This window comes from Momordica charantia, assembly GCF_013281855.1.
Source record: "Momordica charantia cultivar OHB3-1 chromosome 8 unlocalized genomic scaffold, Mcharantia_2.0 BLBB01000008.1, whole genome shotgun sequence".
Lineage (NCBI taxonomy): Eukaryota > Viridiplantae > Streptophyta > Magnoliopsida > Cucurbitales > Cucurbitaceae > Momordica > Momordica charantia.
Window position 1 is genome coordinate 10,952,137 of NW_028275166.1, and position 18,113 is coordinate 10,970,249.

Genomic DNA, 18,113 nt, shown 5'->3' on the forward strand with positions numbered 1-18,113 from the left:
ATCTGTGATCCTCCAAAAGGGCTAAAAAACAATCCCTTTGGTTTGATTCACAGAGAGAAGGAGAGAACCATGAATTACAGGTTTAGTTTATGATTTTTTCGAGTGGTTTTAAAAAGTTCTTGAAAGTTAAAAAAGGAGTTTAAAACTTTTTACCTGCTTACCTTTCAATTTCAAGTTAAAATACTATTTTGATTTTCGTACTCTAAAAATTGGTTGGAGACGATTTATCATTCGCCACGTATCAACATCAAAAGTCATCGATTGACGAAATGATAAGGAGAATCAAATAAGAAAACTCGTGTGAAACAAGTTTAAGCAACTTGACAATAGAAGTAGAGTCGATCTACATCTTGCATACCGGCCGACTTACAGGTAAGAGACGCCCTTAAAGAGTATTAGCAGGCGCAAAGGTGACACACACGTTTTCCAACATGACAATACGATCCTGGGTGGTCGGAAGCCCTCTTGGGAACTCGTATCTATAAATAGAGAACTCCCGCCTCCCACGCAAGGTACGTGAAACAATATTATGTCTCGAGTACTGATCAACTAAGTGTACTAACTTAAGCGTCTGAGTGCTAACTCTTGTTTTGTAGGTCATTAATTCCTACGTCAGTTCATATCGGACATACTTGATCACTTTTATGATCAAACAAGATCAATAGTCTTCTCTAGCCCTCTCTATTTTTAAACAACTAAAATTGAATACAATGCAGAAGCCGTCTCAACTCATTTTCCTCAGCTTTCTTATACCACATCGGCCTTCTTGTTCAAATAATTAGCCATCTCTATAGGATTAATATTTAGGAAATAATATGCTAGGTCTTTTGATAGTCCTCTCTTAGCCTGATGTTATCCATCATCCTTCTCTACGACCACTCAAGAACTCGAACTTAAGCTAGACTTTAGTTCATTTTGATCCCCATACTTTCAAAATAATTATTTTGGTAATGTACTTTTAACTTTAGTTCATTTTAGTCCACGTAATTTTAAAATGTTCGTTTTGGTTCCTATACTTTGAAAAATGGAATGTTTTATCCCTATTTGTAAAATTTTAACACAAATTACACACATAATGAAACTCTTTAATATAAAATAATAGTTACATTTCAAGAAATATTGAGTATAGCATCATGCTGAAATTGTGATTAAAAAAATAAGATTATAAATAAAATTAATGGACCAAAATAGTCGACTTTTGTTCCTTTTTTTAGAAAATGAAGTAAACTATAAGTTCATGGACCAAAATATTATTCTAACCTAATTTTTTACCTCTCTAACTTATTCAACACTTTTTAAAAATGTAAATGGAAGTGAATTTTACGCCTAATAGGATGTTGACGTTTTGGTTTTGTATCTAACAAATTTTTGAATTTTATAATAAAATGTCAAATAAGTAAAAAATTTGTTAGACACAAAATTAAAAATTTGAGAACTTATTAATAGACACTTTTTTAAGTTAAGATATATGATTCTAAAAGTATAAGAACAAAACTTGTAATTTAACCTAAAATTCAAGTGTTTCTATATCTAAAATAGTGAAATTGTTAGGAGTGTTAAATTTTCACATAGAGATGAAATATTTTTGCCTCATTTTAATTTCAAGACAAAGACACGACGTTCTCGTGGTTCTTCGAAAATAATGTTTTTGGTTACATATACTTTAATATTCTTTTTAGTTTTATCCTACAGATTAAAAAAATGTAATGTAACAACTAAAAACACAATAACAAAAAGATAATATAGTAAAGTTAACAAGAATATAACTCAACCGTATGACGTAGCTCAATTGATGAAGACATTTATTTTTTTACTACAAAGTTAAAGGTTCGAATCTTTACCCGACATACTATTGAACTAAAAAAAATTTATACTTCATATTTGTTGTACTAAGAAAACATATAGTAATTTAAAATAATAACAATATGGAAAATAACACATACATTTGTTGGAAAAATAAAACGCAACATAAATAAATTTTTAATTAGAAAACATAGAAAAATAACAAAAAATATATAAGAAAAAAAAAAGTGATTTTGATTCATTAAATAAGGTATATTAGGAAAGAATCGATTACATTTTAAAAATAAAACCATGCAATGATATCAAAAGCAATAAGAAAAGAAAAAATCTAAACATTTAGACAAATAGATAAATGATGATTCACAAAATAGTTATATTTGGCCTAAAAAAAATTAATAAAAGCCCGGCAAGTCGAACGTGAGTATAGTTCAATTGGTTAGATACCTATTATTAATTAGAAGATCGTGAGTTCGATGATTAACTATCCATGATCCTTTCTATTTTTCTTTTCAGTACAACAAATTGGAGATATAGAGGATCGAACTTCCGACCTCAAAGGAAAGATTACATGTCAATTACCACTAAATTATGCTAATGTTGGCCAATTCAACATTTCTATTAATTCCTAAGTTAACATTTATGTGATTGTAAATCAATCAATCTATAATTCAATATAAAGAAATTTATATTGATTATATTAAATATAAGTTCAAATTATTGAGTTCAAATTACAAGTTTAGTTTATAACCTTTCAAGTTTGTGTTTAATAGGTCTATGAACTGCAAAACGTCTCTAGTACGTTCCCGAACTTTCAATTTTGTTTCTAATTAGTTCCTCTAGGTTATTGAATTTTCAATTTTATGTCAAACGATCATTGATCTATTAGATACTGAATTGAAATTTTATGATTTTATTAGACACAATTTTTCGTTTTATGTTTAATAAGTTTGTGAACTAAAAAAAAGTCAAATAATTAGTCCATGTCTATTAGATATAAAATTAAAAGTTCATAAACCTGTTTAACACTATTGAATAGATTTGAGACATATTAAATACAAAATTGAAAATTCAAAGATTTATTACAATTTCTTGTGTGGCAACATGTGGGTGAGAAAAAGAAAGAGAGGGATGAGATTTCTCTCGCTTTTGGCATAACGGCCCCCAGCGGGAGGTCCGCACGACGGTCAATTAAAGTTCAGAAGTCTACCTAACATAGAGTCAAAAGTTTGAATATTGGTAATTTAGCTCATTCTTGTCGTGAATTATGAAAGTTTAAGTAAATTTTTCTATTAAAAAAAACGAAAATCTCATTTTTGTAGTAAAATATTGTCTCTCTCTAAACATCTTTCCCTCTCCACTTACATTTATTCTCTCTCTATTGTCGTCTCTCCAATCATTTCACTTTCTTTCCTTAAGAAACAATTTGGTACACCAAATGCTATGTTAATTTTGATTTGTGAATAATAATTTGAAACAATCAATTTAAATAAATAATGTTAGAATATAATTCAAATATTAAATTATTATCACATATCTAAATGAGTTATCTCACATAAAATCTAATCTATATGAATAATATTATAGAAGAGAAAATTTGTGATATTCGTGTTAAAATTTTATAGATAGTGTACTAAATTGATCTCTTTTTTAAAATAAATGGATTTATTTTGGAATTATAATAACTAAAATAAATAAAAATTAAAAATACAAATAATTAAAATGAGTGTTTTGAAAGTGTGTGGAGCAAAATGAAAAAAGAAATGGTAGAGGACGAAAATAATGTTAGAGCTTCATTTTTTTTAATGTAGTTCTTTTTTCAAAATTGAAAGTATTTAAACTTTTTTTTCCACCTTCTAAAAAAACCTTTTTTTTTCTACATTCCTTTTCATAAACATTTATAACTAATATAATAATGTAAATTTCCTATCAAGAATCTTCTCTAAAACAAGGATTAAATTATCAATTTACAGTAATACAAATCAGTAAGATTTGGCTTAAACACAACAATCAGATTTTATAATAAAGATTTGTAAGAACCAAAACAAACCACATTTTATCCTTAGAAAAAAAAAAAAAAACAAAACCACATTTTAAACGAAATTATTTTCTCTACTACATTTACATAAGTGTATCGATTTTTTTCTCCTTAAACTATCAATTTCATACAAAAATTGATAGAACCCACTTCTATTATTTGAAATTCAAAGAGAAATAATGAAGGCGAACGAAGTCGAGCTGCTAATTAATAGGGTGGCTGAAAACACTTATTTGAGATCTCGTAACCTAATAAATTGAATATCAGAGATTAATTCAGAAAAAGATGTAACATGAAATTTGAATTCCCAGAATCAATACTTTTTTAAAGGATTAAATATAAAAAATTGCCCACAAACTATCCCATAAATAATTCAAAATTTGACTAACAAAAGAGAGGGATAAAGATGCCACTAACTAAAAAATGGTTAAACCTAGAAAATCAATTAAATTAAAAGCAATAATGTATCCAATAGGATTAGAAAAAGCAATAATGATACCACTAATCTGCTTAACAAACCTTTTTAAAAATTAGAAACTTTACTAATAATTCCATTCCGTACTCAATTTTAAAGTTTAATACGAAATAAATATTAAAATTCAAGATTTTAATAGGGTTTAAATTTGATGAATGTTATTTGGGATAAGAATCATAAGATAAATATGAGAAAAATGAGAGGGAAAAAATAATGATTTGAAGGCCCGGCAAGTGGCACGTGTGAGAAAGGATGTCCGTCGGATTTGGCACGTGGCGGAACGCAGAGTTTGACTGGGAAACACCGACACGTTTAGAACCTTCGACATGTCTGAAAATCTCAAAATTGTTGAACGACATGACGTCACGTCGGTTCATTAACTTTAGAGCTGTCGGGTAAAATGAATTATTAGCCTTTCAAACCTAATCTCAGCTTTCGAAATTGTTGTAAAACCAAGTGTGGTTAAATCAAATTATTATGAGTTTAAATTTTTATCTCTACATGTCGTACTAAAAAAAATACAAATTATTTCAGATAAGATATTAATTATTTTTTATTAAAATATTATTTTAGTTTCGATATTTTTACCCTCAATTTTGTTATTATATTTTTAAAAGGTTCAATTTAATCGTTGTACTCTTAAAATATTCTTTTGGTTTTTATACTTTCAAAGAGCAACTATTTTAGTTTTTTTTTAATTCAAAATTTAATATAAATTTTACGCCTAACGAAAATCATTTAATATAAATTTATGGACATTTTAAGAAATACATTGAATTTAATATTATATTGAAATTGTGATGGAAAGAAATGAGATTAAAAATATAGAAATCAAAATGAAGATTTTAGAAGTTACGAGATCAAAATAAATTTTGAAAGTACATGAAATACAACGAATCAAAACTTGAAAGTAAGAACAAAAGTAATATTTTAACAATTATTTTTTGAAATGGTTGATTTAATCTTCCAACCCACATGTGTTATATTAAAAAAAAACTAGTTTTTGAATTTAATATTATTATTATAATTGAATTATACTTTGGGTTCCTCCATTTTTAAAGTTGTGTTTAAGACTATAACTCAATTAACTGATGGGTTATTTACGAGATTTCGCGGTTCTAATCCCGCCTCGATTGGAATTAAAAAACAAAAAAAAGCTCTAAAAGTTTTAATTAAGTTTATGAACTTCAAAATCATATATATTATTCATGCACTTTATAAAATTTTTAATGAGCTCTAAAATTTTTTATTTCGCATCCAATATATTTCTATCATTAAAATTGTCCAAAAAAAAATTTATTTTTATTTTTTATTTTTAGAATGAACTTTGTTAATTTAATGTTTATATGATATGTTGATAGTCGGTCTCAATAAGTTCAGGTATTAGCTAAATTTAACTCACATATTTTATAGTAAGATTCTATAAGACACAAAATTGAAAGTTTAAGAGTCTATTAAAATATTTTTAGAATATAAAGATTAAATAGATAAATTTCTTGTTTCTTATTTTATTTTTATTTTTGTTTCTTATTTTCTCTTTTATAATAAATAAAAAAGGAATGGTTTGTTTCCCTCCTCTAAAATTTCAAATTAAAAAAAAATAAGATTTTTATATAAAATTTATTTTTAATATTTATTATATGAGTCAATAACGATAAAATAATACTTTTATTTATGTTTTGAAAAAAATTGAAAGCTTAAAAAAAAACTTATCATGTTGTAAACTAAAATTTCTGTACAATTTTAAAAGTATCGGAAAAAAAAAATAAGTTATCAAATGCTTATGTTTTTCAACAATCCAATATTTAACAACCTCCTATTTCTCTCTCTAAGAATTTTCATCTTCTCACATGCCTTTGTGAATGGAAAATTTTGACTTTTCTCTATGGTCTGTATTTGAAAAGATCAAAGAAAGAATCTCAAATGAAAGAGATTTGAAAAATTCTAATTTCTTCAAACTTCAAAGAGTTGATAGGGAAAGTAAAATGCAGCCAATCAAATTGGAGGAACAGAAGAGATAAGTTTCAATGGTGAAATTTAGAGAAATCTTATTGAGGGAGATTAGGAATTAATTCTTCTAAAGGTCAAACAATAATATTAAATTGTCCCCAATTGTTAAGGTGATTCAGTTAATTGTTTTGCAAAAGAATTGTTAATATAAAATTGACGTGTCATTAAATTATTGTATTATTAATATTTTTGGATAGGATATAACATGTCAATTTGAAGAAATTATTGGATGGATGGTTGAGTTTTGTTGATAGGCACGATTTGGGTTTTATGTGTCAAAGACATCTAGGTGGCGTGGCCACGTGTTCTAATATGTTGATAAAACAACAATTTAATAATACATAAATATTTTGCTATCAAACTATAATTATTTCTGTAGTATGACTTAATTGAGAATTTCAATACATCAAAGGTAAAATAGAGAATTTTGAAAGATTAAGCACCAAATTGAGGGTCGCGTTTTTCTTTAACGCTTCATTTCCCTTTCCCAAAACGCTAACAAAATATCTCTTTGAGAATGCAATAAAACATCTTTGGTGAAAATAAATAGTAATTCCACCGCAAAAAAATAAAAAAAATAAAAACTTCCATCATCATTCTAGATGAAATTGTTGGAAACGACAAAGCAAAAATATGTTTTGCCAAGCAAATTGGTTATTTTAAAGATTTTTTTATTAAACGTAGTGATTTAATAACCGTTTTATATAATTAAACGTATTATTTTCGTGACATTAATTTATAATTGTTGTAACGCTTATAAAGTAACTGTATGTATTAATAACGTTTAATTTATTTTATGACGTGGTTTGCTTCTCACTCATATATACGGTTTGCTGGTTTGGAAGACTACATATGTAGAATTACAAAAGGTTTTCCGCACATTTCTATTAGTTTCTCTCTTAGTTCTTTACAAAATTCTAAGCAAGTCCTCAATTCAAATCCGCTCTAACGAATGCATGTTCGATCGAGTTGGGTGTTGCGTTAGCAACCAACATTCATACGATTTAACACCCTGGTTGTTCCGAAATCGGTTTCAAAAGAACAATCATTTTTATCAAAATTCTCTTGCCACACAAATAATTGAATCTAAAAAGTTAAAAGGATTATTCCACAGCGCTTTCTAAAATCCAATAATAGTTGGTTTGGAAAAAGGGGCAAAATGGGGCCATGAAAAAGTTGAATTTGTAGAGTTTTAAAAGATTGTGTTTCTATAAAGCTGCCATGAAGAGTAGAATTGAAAAAGAAAAAAAGAAGTCTTTATTTATTTATATTTGTCAAAGATAATAGTATTTTTTTGGTGTGTGAAAATGAGATGTCGGTGAATTAGTGATTTGACAATTTCCCTTACATCTCCCCAACTCTCAACAAATCATCCAAATTGTACTTAAAAAAAAAAAAAAAAAAAAACTAATTTCTCAGTAAAGTTGACATAAAAGTTTCTAGTCACCTACTCCTCACAAAAGCGAAGCATCCACATTTACTATCGTCAATCTATTTTTCAGTAGGTCGTTTTTAGACCGTTGTACAGAACTTAATCCATGTATAGATAGAAAAGAAAATAAGGAATTTGCTATGTAGACTTTTTTTGGAGCTCGAATCCAAAATTTTTTGCTTTATTCTATCATTGAGTAGAGATTTCTAAAAAATGATGTGCGCTATGCTCAGTTTGAGCGATAAATACCTTTACCGAATAACAAGAATAGAGGACAACACAGAATTGGCTGCCAAGTGTGTAGCGCTAAATCAAATTTGAAATTAGTGTCGAAGACTTCAATTAAAACCATATTCACTAGGGAGATCTACATTATCATTGGTGAAATGATCTTACGATGCATTCGTACCTAATTGAAGATCATGACTTGAAGCGGTAACACGTTTATGAATACGTGATCCTCATCTTCTTAATATTTTAACACTCCCATTTGTCTACTGCTCTCTTAAATCTAGAGGTGAATCATTTTATGTTCTTTTTCTTTTCATCTTTTTCATTTCTCTCTGTGCTCAGGGGTAGGGTTTGGTAAGATTTAGTCCATGTCTAGGTCTAGGTCAAAATGTGACCCAAATTTGGGTGTAGTCCTAGACATAGTAGTTTTGATTTTGTTTGCTTTTGAGAAATAAGACCACATCCCATTTAATCATTTTTCCTCATTTCCATTTCTATTCTTTTACAAAAATTAATTGAAAAAAGACACTTGAAGTAAAAGAGAGTAGAAATAGAAGACACAAACCAGCATTGGCTCTCAAGTAGGCTTCTAGGTAAAGGTACACATGAATAAACACGGTGTCTCGATTTGTTCATCAACTACTATCAAATCATATACTGACATTGTATTTCTTTTCTAGTTTATTTTTAGTTTTTTTTTCCTAATATATACACCATCTTTACTTGTAGTCAATTATATTGTAATCTATTACTCAATGTATTTTTTTCAACTTGAATCAACGACCAATCAAAATGAGAGAGATTTTAAGACGATAGAAATAGATAATAACATATTTAAAAAAGACTTTAAATCGTGGTCTTTAACATGTTACATTAATTAGTCTCACAACTTTCCTTATCATTTTCCTTTTTTTCTCTCCTTTTATTATGGCCCACAACTACTTAAATTTAATTCCTTTTTTTTCTGAACAAATATGAAAATAAGGGCCTCCATTTGGAAAATTTGTGAAAAATGTCGACTAATCCGTAGGCAGAGACAAATTATGGTAATTTGTTCCAATCCGAGACAAAAACAAAGACAAGGATAATCTTTATAAAAAAAAAGGACCCATAAGGGCCACCCACGATATACACATAAAAATAAATAAAGGATCTGTTTTGACATGACATGGATATACTCGTTTTTGAGAACTACTTAAATTTAATTTATATTCCAAACAACAATTCACTTTGAGCATTCATTTTCGTTCCAATTAAGTAAACAGAAAATATATTTATCCGAAAACATTTCCCAATTTCTACTTGGGAAAATAACTCAAACCTTATTTTCACCTTTTGCTCAAAAAGTGTATGATAGCAAAACGAGTTTTTTTTTTTTAAGTTGTTTTGAAACTTGGTCAAGATCTCATAAAGTATACTAATTAAAAAAAAAACTAAACAAATAAATCATTCACAGATGGTTTAAATTTTTTGAACTATAGATTAAAAATAAAATTGTTATAAATGAGACTTAACCTTTCGTTAATCATTTCACTCAGTGATATCAGTTATAAGGCTTGTCTAAAAGTACTTTTACCATGACTTAAATACTTTCCGCTCAAAATCATTACGTCTGTAAGTGATTTGTAATTGCTTGTTACAAAAGCTCTTAAAAGTGTAGAATCAAACATCAAAATGAATTGTTATTAAGTATTTTCTACGGGTTAAAAGGCTTATAATCAAAGTAGAAAATAGATAGACATAGAGAAGAATATAGCTCCTATGGTTAGGTCACAAGGAAGCTAGTTGAAATGGAATCAAAGATTCCTTTCTCATCAAATTGGTTGATAGGAAGCAATGAAAGAACAAAACATGGTTGCTCAGTTACATGCTACCCTATAACCTAGGTATAAGAAAATGAATGCCTCACTGACTACTTCGTAGACAACATTAAGATAAGAGTCGAGTTCAATCAGGTCTTGCCTCGAGAAAACTCGACCCCATGAGATTTTAGGAAATGGTCAAAGTTGTCATTTCAAATAGATTGAAAATCTCACCCTTGACACTTCATCAGTTGCCAAAATTTTATATAAATTTTATATCTATATAAGTAGAGTGACATTTGTTAGGACAATAGACCTCTTTATATTTTCACAATAATATGAGATTGTCCACTTTAGACCTAAGTTTATTGAGATTTACTTTTAGTTGCATCCCAAAGGCTTCGTATCAAAGGAGATATTTACAATACTCGCATCTTCTCTGCTTCTAGTTGATGCGTGACTACGGACTCATATCACAACTTCTAATTAAGCACCCCGTTTCAAATGCAAGGATGCAGACAAGTGAGTTCCCTGAAGGACTCTATAGAAATAATCTCCTGGCTTATTTCGATGATCCCAATTCATAAATAGTTTAGGCGTGTCTAAATATAAGACTATAGGGTGCATTCAATTCTAAAAAAGAAGATATTATTGAATATCAAAGAGTCAAAACTTAAGCCGAAGTACCAAATACAAATAAAAGTGGGTCAATCTTTTTTCATCCTCGAGTGCATATTTTACCTGAATCTTCTTTCATGATGGTATGGAAGAAGTATTATTGAAGTAGCTATGGGAATAACTTTGTTGCGGATATTAATCAAATGAGCAAAATAGTAACTATCGTTTCTATGATGGGAATCTATTTCTCTCTCAATGAATGTCGATGTCATGAAATGCTATTTGCTAATATGACATGTAAGAAGCCCACAAAGGGCAGCCAATTGGCAAGGACATGGAATCTCTTAGTCATACTGAGTTAGAGGTTTCAAGTTCGGGTGAGCTTGATATTAAAAAATCTTTGATAGCTCTTAGGTCCGGGCCTTAGGTGGGCATGGGTGCCGCTGGGATAAACTCCCAATTATAAGAAAAACATGTAATAACAAAATGAAGACAGAAGGTGGTACCTTATTGGCAATGGCGACCTTCCTTGTAACGCCGATCAAATAATTGCCAGCAATTTCCTCGGCGATCAAACTACTTTCGTGAGTCATATACATGAGAAACAGAGAGGAGTTAGTGAAGCTATTTGAGAAATGTAACAATGGCAAAATTCTGGCGCAATTGCAGTGCCATACGCTCAAAGTTGGGCTTGCCCACGACAGTTTCTTCGCCACCAAACTCAGTGCTTTGTATGCCAAATACGCCTCTCTCGTGCACGCACGCAAGGTGTTCGACGAAACGCCGCACAAGACCGTACACCTATGGAATGCTCTTCTCAGAAGCTACTGCAGAGAGAATCAGTGGGAACGGAGTTTACATCTCTTTCATGACATGGTATCCTCTTCCTCCCATGGAGTTACAGAGGGAAAACCTGATAATTTCACCGTTCCTGTAGTTTTGAAGGCCTGCGCAGGGCTGCAGGCACTCAAACTTGGAAAAACTATTCATGGGTTTGTTAAGAGAAATGAGAAAACTGACCTCGACATGTTTGTGGGGGCTGCGTTGATCGAACTGTACTCGAAATGTGGAAAAATGGACGAAGCACTTCAAGTTTTCCTGGGATTTTCTCAACCGGATGTGGTTCTTTGGACTTCGATGATAACTGGGTATGAGCAGAATGGAAATCCCGAAAAAGCTGTTGAATTTTTCTCTCAAATGGTGGTGATCAAGCATGTAAATCCCGACCGTGTCACGCTTGTCAGCTTAGTGTCGGCCTGTACTCAACTGTCAAATTCAAAGCTCGGAAGTAGCATTCATGGCTTTATAACCAGACGAAATCTCGACTATGACTTATCTTTGGCCAACTCGTTGCTGAATCTATATGCGAAGACGGGTTCTGTAAAAAGTGCGGCCAACTTGTTCGAGAAAATGCCGGCAAAAGATGTAATATCATGGAGCTCCTTAATTGCTTGTTATTCTCTCAACGGCGCTGCAGCTGAAGCTCTAAATCTGTTCAATGAAATGATTGATAGGAAAATCGAATTCAATTCAGTTACAGTGATTGGTGCATTACAGGCATGTGGGGTTGCATGTAACTTGGAAGAGGGAAAGACGATCCATAAACTAGTTACCAGCAAAGGTTTGGAGATGGATGTTTCAGTTTCCACAGCTCTGATTGATATGTACATGAAGTGCTTTTCACCTGAAGACGCCCTTGACGTGTTTGAAAAAATGCCCAAGAAAGATGTGGTTTCTTGGGCAGCTTTGTTAAGTGGTTATTCCCAAAATGGAATGTCATCCAAGTCAATGGGAATTTTCAATACCATGTTGTTGAACAGAATAAAACCTGATGCTGTTGCCATGGTGAAGATTCTTGCTTCTTGTTCAGATTTGGGGATTCTCCAACAAGCGCTTTGCCTTCATGACTATGTTGTTAAAAGTGGCTTCACCAACAACATTTTTGTAGGAGCTTCGCTTATTGAGCTGTATTCAAAATGTGGCAGCATAGTTAATGCCATGAAAGTATTTGAAGAAATGAAAGTAAAGGACATTGTTACCTGGAGTGCCATCATTGCAGGTTATGGAATCCAGGGACAAGGAAGACAAGCTTTGAAACTGTTTCACAAAATGACAGAGACATCACGAATTATGCCCAATGAAGTAACATTTATTTCATTGTTATCTGCTTGTAGCCATGCTGGTCTGATTGAAGAAGGGATCAAGATATTCAACTATATGTTGCATGAATACAGAATAAAGCCCAACACAGAACATTATGGCATCATTGTCGACCTTCTTGGCCGAACAGGAGAACTCGACAGGGCGCTAGACTTTGTTCAGAAAATGCCGATTCCTGCAGGGCCGCATGTCTGGGGCGCCCTGTTAGGTGCTGCTTGTATTCATCACAAATCTGAGTTGGGAGAGGTTGCAGCAAAGAATCTCTTCCAGTTAGATCCTAATCATGCTGGGTACTATATACTGCTATCTAACATCTATGCTGTGGAGAAGAATTGGGACAATGTGGGAAAACTAAGACATGTGATAAAGGAAAAGGGTTTGAAGAAGATGCTTGGGAAAAGTGTGATTGAAGTAGGAAGCGAGGTACATAGTTTTGTAGCTGATGACAGATTACACCCAGAATCTGACCAGATTTATAGGTTGCTAGGAAATTTGAATGTTAATATGAGGGATAAAGTTGAAGATTATAACTCTAATTCAAAATATTATTACATGGCATTGAGGAAATTTTATAGTTAATATTATGCTGAGGGTGTCATGCAAGTCAAGGCAACACCTTTAACCTGTGATTTGATTATAATGCATTTACTTTAGTATAATCTATCAGTTCACACAAGATTTGTGCTTAACTTTAAGAATGTTAAAACCACGACTAAAGGAGCAGAAAAAAAAGAATTCCATTTATTTGCTATGTTTTGGCAATTCATAATCTCCTAATCCTCGTTAAAGAAAAATATTACAATTACCAATAAGCATTCTTACCGAACATCAGGAGCATAGCTTCATTGGTCAAATTATTACCCACCTCCTAAAAGGTTCGAAGTTCAAATCCCCCGTCCCCTAAAGAAAAGACTCAGCACAAGCAAATATAAACATAATCTAAGACTATTTTAGCTAGACCTCTGCTAGGAGTTGTAGGCCACAGAAATGTTGGCAGAGCTCCAACAACTACAGGAGAAGCAAGAATACCACTCTGATCAAAAGTTGTGATCCAGCAGGAGTGTGTGCCCTGCCCATTTCCTTGCAGCTTATTTTCTAATTGTTTCCCCGGTTGTCATTCTCCCAAGGCTTGTTTCCCGTTCCCTTGCAGACTTCGGCACTAGGGAGTTTATCTTCGACTGCTTTTTTACCTTCCTCATCATAGGTCCTCCCCATTCGACCCCTGCAATTGACAATATCAATCATTTCTCAATTTATTGGCCAACGAGAAAAGAAATGCTCTACTGCCATATAATTAGATCTTTTTAGATCTTTTATGCATACTGGATTTTAAGAGTCTATGTCCACCCCGAAGCATTAACTATCCCGAGCGATCCCCAAAAAGTTAGAGCGCATGAAAGCTTCTTTTTAATTCTATTAACATGTTGCGAAGGAAGTGCCCCAACTGGACCATTTCCCCGTCATTTGCCTGGTTTGTACTAGGAAGGCAGAAACGCTAGACCACGTTTTTATCCACTGTCAGTATGCAGCAAAGTGTTGGCAGTTTTTGTTTAAATTTTTTTGGTTTACCTGGGTGTAAGCCGCGACTCATCAATGATTGGTTGTTTGAAGTTTTGCAAGGTTGGCAGCTGAATGGTAAGGCAAAAGGTTTGTTGGAATTTTGGGGCTGGAGCTCTCCTTTGGACTACTTGGCTTTTCATAGATCTTTTGAAGATAGACCCTCTTGTGACTCTCTTTGTCATAGCGTACAGCTCACCTCTTCTCGGTGGTGCCACAAACATACAATTTTTTTTTGTAATTACAACCTCTCTATGATTATTCAAGATTGGAGACATTCTTATCTAGTTTGAGCTCATAAAGATGATTTTTCATTCATCACTTAGAAAATGGTTTTTATTTTATCCATATCTTACTAAAGACTATGAACATTAAAATATGAAATCAGACTATAAACAGCATGGTCTGACTGATACTGGAGAGGCAAGTACTTAAAATCAGGTGTATAAGACTAACAAGAAGATAAGTTGCTAGCAGCAGCTACTAATATACAGTAGTTACGTGGGTCAACAGGACTCCCAATGAGATATCAGGAAAAAAAAACCTGACAAGCAAGAAAAACACTGACCTCCAAAGCCTTCCTATAATCTCTCCTTTTCCAATATGTTTGTCAAGCAATTCAGGCACATCATCGGGAGTAACATAGCCATACCTAAAATCAATATATATAATGGACTAATTAAGCAATAGAAAATATCTCTAAAAGGTTGTGAAATAAACAATGTCTCCATTTAAAACTCGTCTTACCAGTGGCCCACGATTCTCCCATCTGGATCTGGACAATATATAATCAAGTTCCCAGCGTACTTGTGTCCACCAATATGTGAACATGGATTAACAAAAATCTGACCCTTCAGTCCTCTCAGTTCAATCTCCTCTTTGAGTTTTGAAACGAGAACTGATCCACAGACGCCACATCTCTGATCTCGACTACGATGTGCACATACAAAAATATAAGAGCCAGCCAAAACATCATCTACTCCAGAGGCTCGCAGTTTACCATTCAAAAGCACCTCCTCAACAAAGCTCTCCACATCTTTATCTTTCAAACCCCTGTGTTATGGGTGAGTGTGAGGGGGAGATGGGGTCATTCATTGCTCAATCTTTTGACGGAATAATTTTCTTTAACCAGAAACAAACTTTTCATTGATGTATGAAAAGAAAGAAAAAAAAAGTTTAAGGATTCAAACTCCCAAAAGGAGTGAAAAGTTTCCCAGATTACAAGAACAAAATGCCCATGGGAGAAGCAAACAAATAAAATCCGACAAGTAGAAATGCAAAGACCAAGGAGCCACTTAAGCTAAAGCCCTGACCAAATGAAGAATCCAGCCAGAGAGATTGCACCAACAACCTTTGAAGCAAGACAAAACCCCTAATCTGACAAGGGATCCGCTACTATCTAAAAGGTCGTTTCAACAGGAAAATTCTAAGACGTAAAAGTGATAATGATAATATATTGGACTGGACAAAATAAACCTTATTGTTAAATTACCACTCAAACTTAAATGCTTGAGCTGATGAGTTATGATAAATTTAAGCATTTATGAATACTTTAGTAGAAACGAACCCATGATCGAAAGTTCTTAACAAGAACCCGAGAAGCAGTACACGAGGCAAAAAACATATCAGAACAGTGTCATTAATCGTTAATGGCCCTCAACAATTGCCAGATAATTGGAATCAGTATTATAATCTTCAAGGATTACAGCTCGTTTTCCTTTTGGACTAAAGCATGATTTAATTTATATCGTAATAGCAATATGTTAACGAACATTACCTTTTAGTTTATGAGAAAATTAGGCAATCTATAATGAAAATAACCAATTCTCCCACCTGTATTTGACCATTTCCGGAAAAATCAATACATCTCCATCTGAATACTCAGTTCCCTCCCCTGCCTCGCATATCGTCAGCTTCGTCTAACAAGCAACAACGAAAGAGAGGACCATAAAAGTGATGGCAGAGTACTCAAGTAATCAAGTTCTGTAAACTATGAACAAAATTTTGAACGACATTAATAACAAAAGCCAGCTCAAAAACAAAGACACCACCGTTCAAATTCAATCATCAAAGATGACTTTACGAACCTTGATAGCAGTACGATTTTTACGAGCTTTAATGGTCGCGGAAAGGAGATTAGGTAGCAGATCAGCGTTCGAGTCTTCAACGCGGGAGGGCCAGACCTCAGGACTTCGGTAACAGAGGAACACATGGCGCTCGTAAGCAGCAACTGTTCCAGCAAGGTTGCTCCGATACATCTCCGGCCGACGGAAGCCATACTTCTCGTCTTCGGCAGTTAACAGTGTGGAGAAATGGTGAGATTCGGATGAACTGAACAAAATTGGCGACGAAATTCGCTGCGAAGATGAGAGATTCGGAAAGCGAAAGAGTAAGAGTGGTTCACGCAGCTTTTTACCGACGAATGAGAGGGAACGATTTGGACGCCAAAATCGCATAGCTGAGCTTTCTGGGCGGCGCCGCCGTGTCTCCGGTCGCGAAGCTCGCCTGAGATCGGGAAAATAAATGCGCGCCTTTTGGGGGGAAAAATGAAATAATGAAAATAGGAAAAATACTCTTTTTTTTCTTTTAGTCCATGGTTTGCTTGAAGTTTGGACCCCTCTAATACGATAATTTCAGGGGTGGAGAGAAATTGAATTGCTGTACGTACAAACTAACAACGTATTTATATTTATATAATCTTGAATCATAATTTCAACTATAAATTTAATTCAAATAATATAACTTAAATTATATCTAGTTCAAATTTAATTATAATTTAAATAACATTATATGTTAAAGTGAGCATAGCTCAACAGTAATTGCATCTACAACTAAGAGGTGTGAGTCCGATCCCCACTAACACGATCAAATGGTTATGTTCTCCTATTTGATCGTATTACATCAAGATGCGTTCTTCACATAATATATATCACGATAGGATTTACGTTACGCGATGACCATCTAGTAACACGACCGCATTATGAACAACATGATACTGATTACACAATTTACAAGTCAAATATAAATAAACAAATTCAACTAGAATCAAATGTGTTACGGTGTTTTTCATTTAATCACACTACGTGATGTTGCAATATGAAATCCTACTGCAGTATTGATCAATTCACGGACACTAAAACAACTTATTTCCACAACTATATGTTTAGGTGTATGAATCGGTTTTTATACCTAGTTTAGTGTTTTGTTACTTGTTCCCTTTTATAGTTGAATTTGTTTCTTTTTTTTTCTTTTTTTGGCATGTGTGGCCATTTTTTAGGGTAGAAAAAAAATTGAATCCCAGTGTACAACTCACTGCATCCAGCCAAGAGATGAAGGAGAGCATACCTTGAGCATGGCTTTGAGCAAACAAAAATTAACACCAAAGAGTCTTGGTCAGAATATCTGCTATCTGAGCGGTGGTCGGTGAGTGAAAATAGATGTCAATCTCGACATGTTTAGTCTACGAGTGAAGTATATAATTAACACTAAAGTGGACTCCACTAAGATTGTCATACCAAAACAGTAGGGAGCCACTGCAAAGGAATATGAAGTTCCTTAAACAAAGAATATAGTCATACAACTAAGTGATAACTAGTGCCAAATGGACGAAAGTCTGCTTTGATGCTAGAACTTGAAATTATAATATGCTTCTTAGAGTCCTAAATAGTGGAATTATCCCTGAAAAAAGGGGCAAAATTTAGAGTAGATTTTCAATCATCATGGTCAAAAGTGTAGCCTGTATAAGCATAGCTGTAAAGAAGGATTTGGTGGTTTGGCCAAGAATAAACCATGATCATATCTACCTTTCAAATATCAAAGCATAGCACTTGACAAGTTGTCAATGCAAATGAGTTGAAGAGTACATGAATTGACATATACAGAACGTAATCTCAGGCATGTCAAAGTAACATATTACAGCACATCCACCATATTTCAATAAAAATTAACATCTAAAACTTCAATGAAGGTCGAATAGGAATTATAGATTTA

General features: G+C 32.7%; 2 protein-coding genes across 9 annotated transcripts; one reads left to right on the top strand and one right to left on the bottom strand.

Annotated features, from left to right (window-relative positions):
- Positions 1 to 10,410: 10,410 nt before the first annotated feature.
- Positions 10,411 to 16,725, bottom strand: LOC111019916 (altered inheritance of mitochondria protein 32). Of its 8 annotated transcripts, none has more exons than XR_015792709.1 (11): positions 16,211 to 16,725; positions 15,957 to 16,042; positions 14,871 to 15,176; positions 14,692 to 14,798; positions 13,389 to 13,788; positions 12,681 to 12,798; positions 12,446 to 12,503; positions 12,020 to 12,371; positions 11,427 to 11,897; positions 11,084 to 11,337; positions 10,411 to 10,982 (listed from the first exon to the last, which is right to left on the bottom strand). XR_015792709.1 is itself a non-coding variant. In XM_022296436.2 (5 exons), exons 1-5 carry the CDS (start codon positions 16,577 to 16,579, stop codon positions 13,662 to 13,664), a joined length of 972 nt encoding a protein of 323 aa, XP_022152128.1. In that variant the 5' UTR covers positions 16,580 to 16,722; the 3' UTR covers positions 13,280 to 13,661. The 8 variants fall into 8 exon arrangements, 1 of the variants encoding a protein (XP_022152128.1); XR_015792708.1 differs by having other exon boundaries at positions 11,084 to 11,230; positions 14,692 to 14,775; positions 16,211 to 16,722; XR_015792707.1 differs by having other exon boundaries at positions 11,084 to 11,233; positions 14,692 to 14,775; positions 16,211 to 16,722.
- Positions 10,866 to 13,223, top strand: LOC111019914 (Tetratricopeptide repeat (TPR)-like superfamily protein). Its single transcript, XM_022296431.2, has one exon. The coding sequence runs from the start codon at positions 11,004 to 11,006 to the stop codon at positions 13,143 to 13,145; it is 2,142 nt and encodes a 713-aa protein (XP_022152123.1). The 5' UTR covers positions 10,866 to 11,003; the 3' UTR covers positions 13,146 to 13,223.
- Positions 16,726 to 18,113: the final 1,388 nt, after the last annotated feature.

Bases quoted from the DNA above. Each gene is read 5' to 3' on its own strand.
- LOC111019914 (XM_022296431.2), top strand. From the start codon at position 11,004: ATGAGAAACAGAGAGGAGTTAGTGAAGCTATTTGAGAAATGTAACAAT.
- LOC111019916 (XM_022296436.2), bottom strand. From the start codon at position 16,579: ATGCGATTTTGGCGTCCAAATCGTTCCCTCTCATTCGTCGGTAAAAAG. The intron at 16,043-16,210 runs GTTCGTAAAGTC...GTTGCTTGTTAG, and splicing joins AAAATCGTACTGCTATCAAG to ACGAAGCTGACGATATGCGA. The intron at 14,776-14,870 runs GTAAGACGAGTT...TATTGATTTTAG, and splicing joins GGGAGAATCGTGGGCCACTG to GTATGGCTATGTTACTCCCG.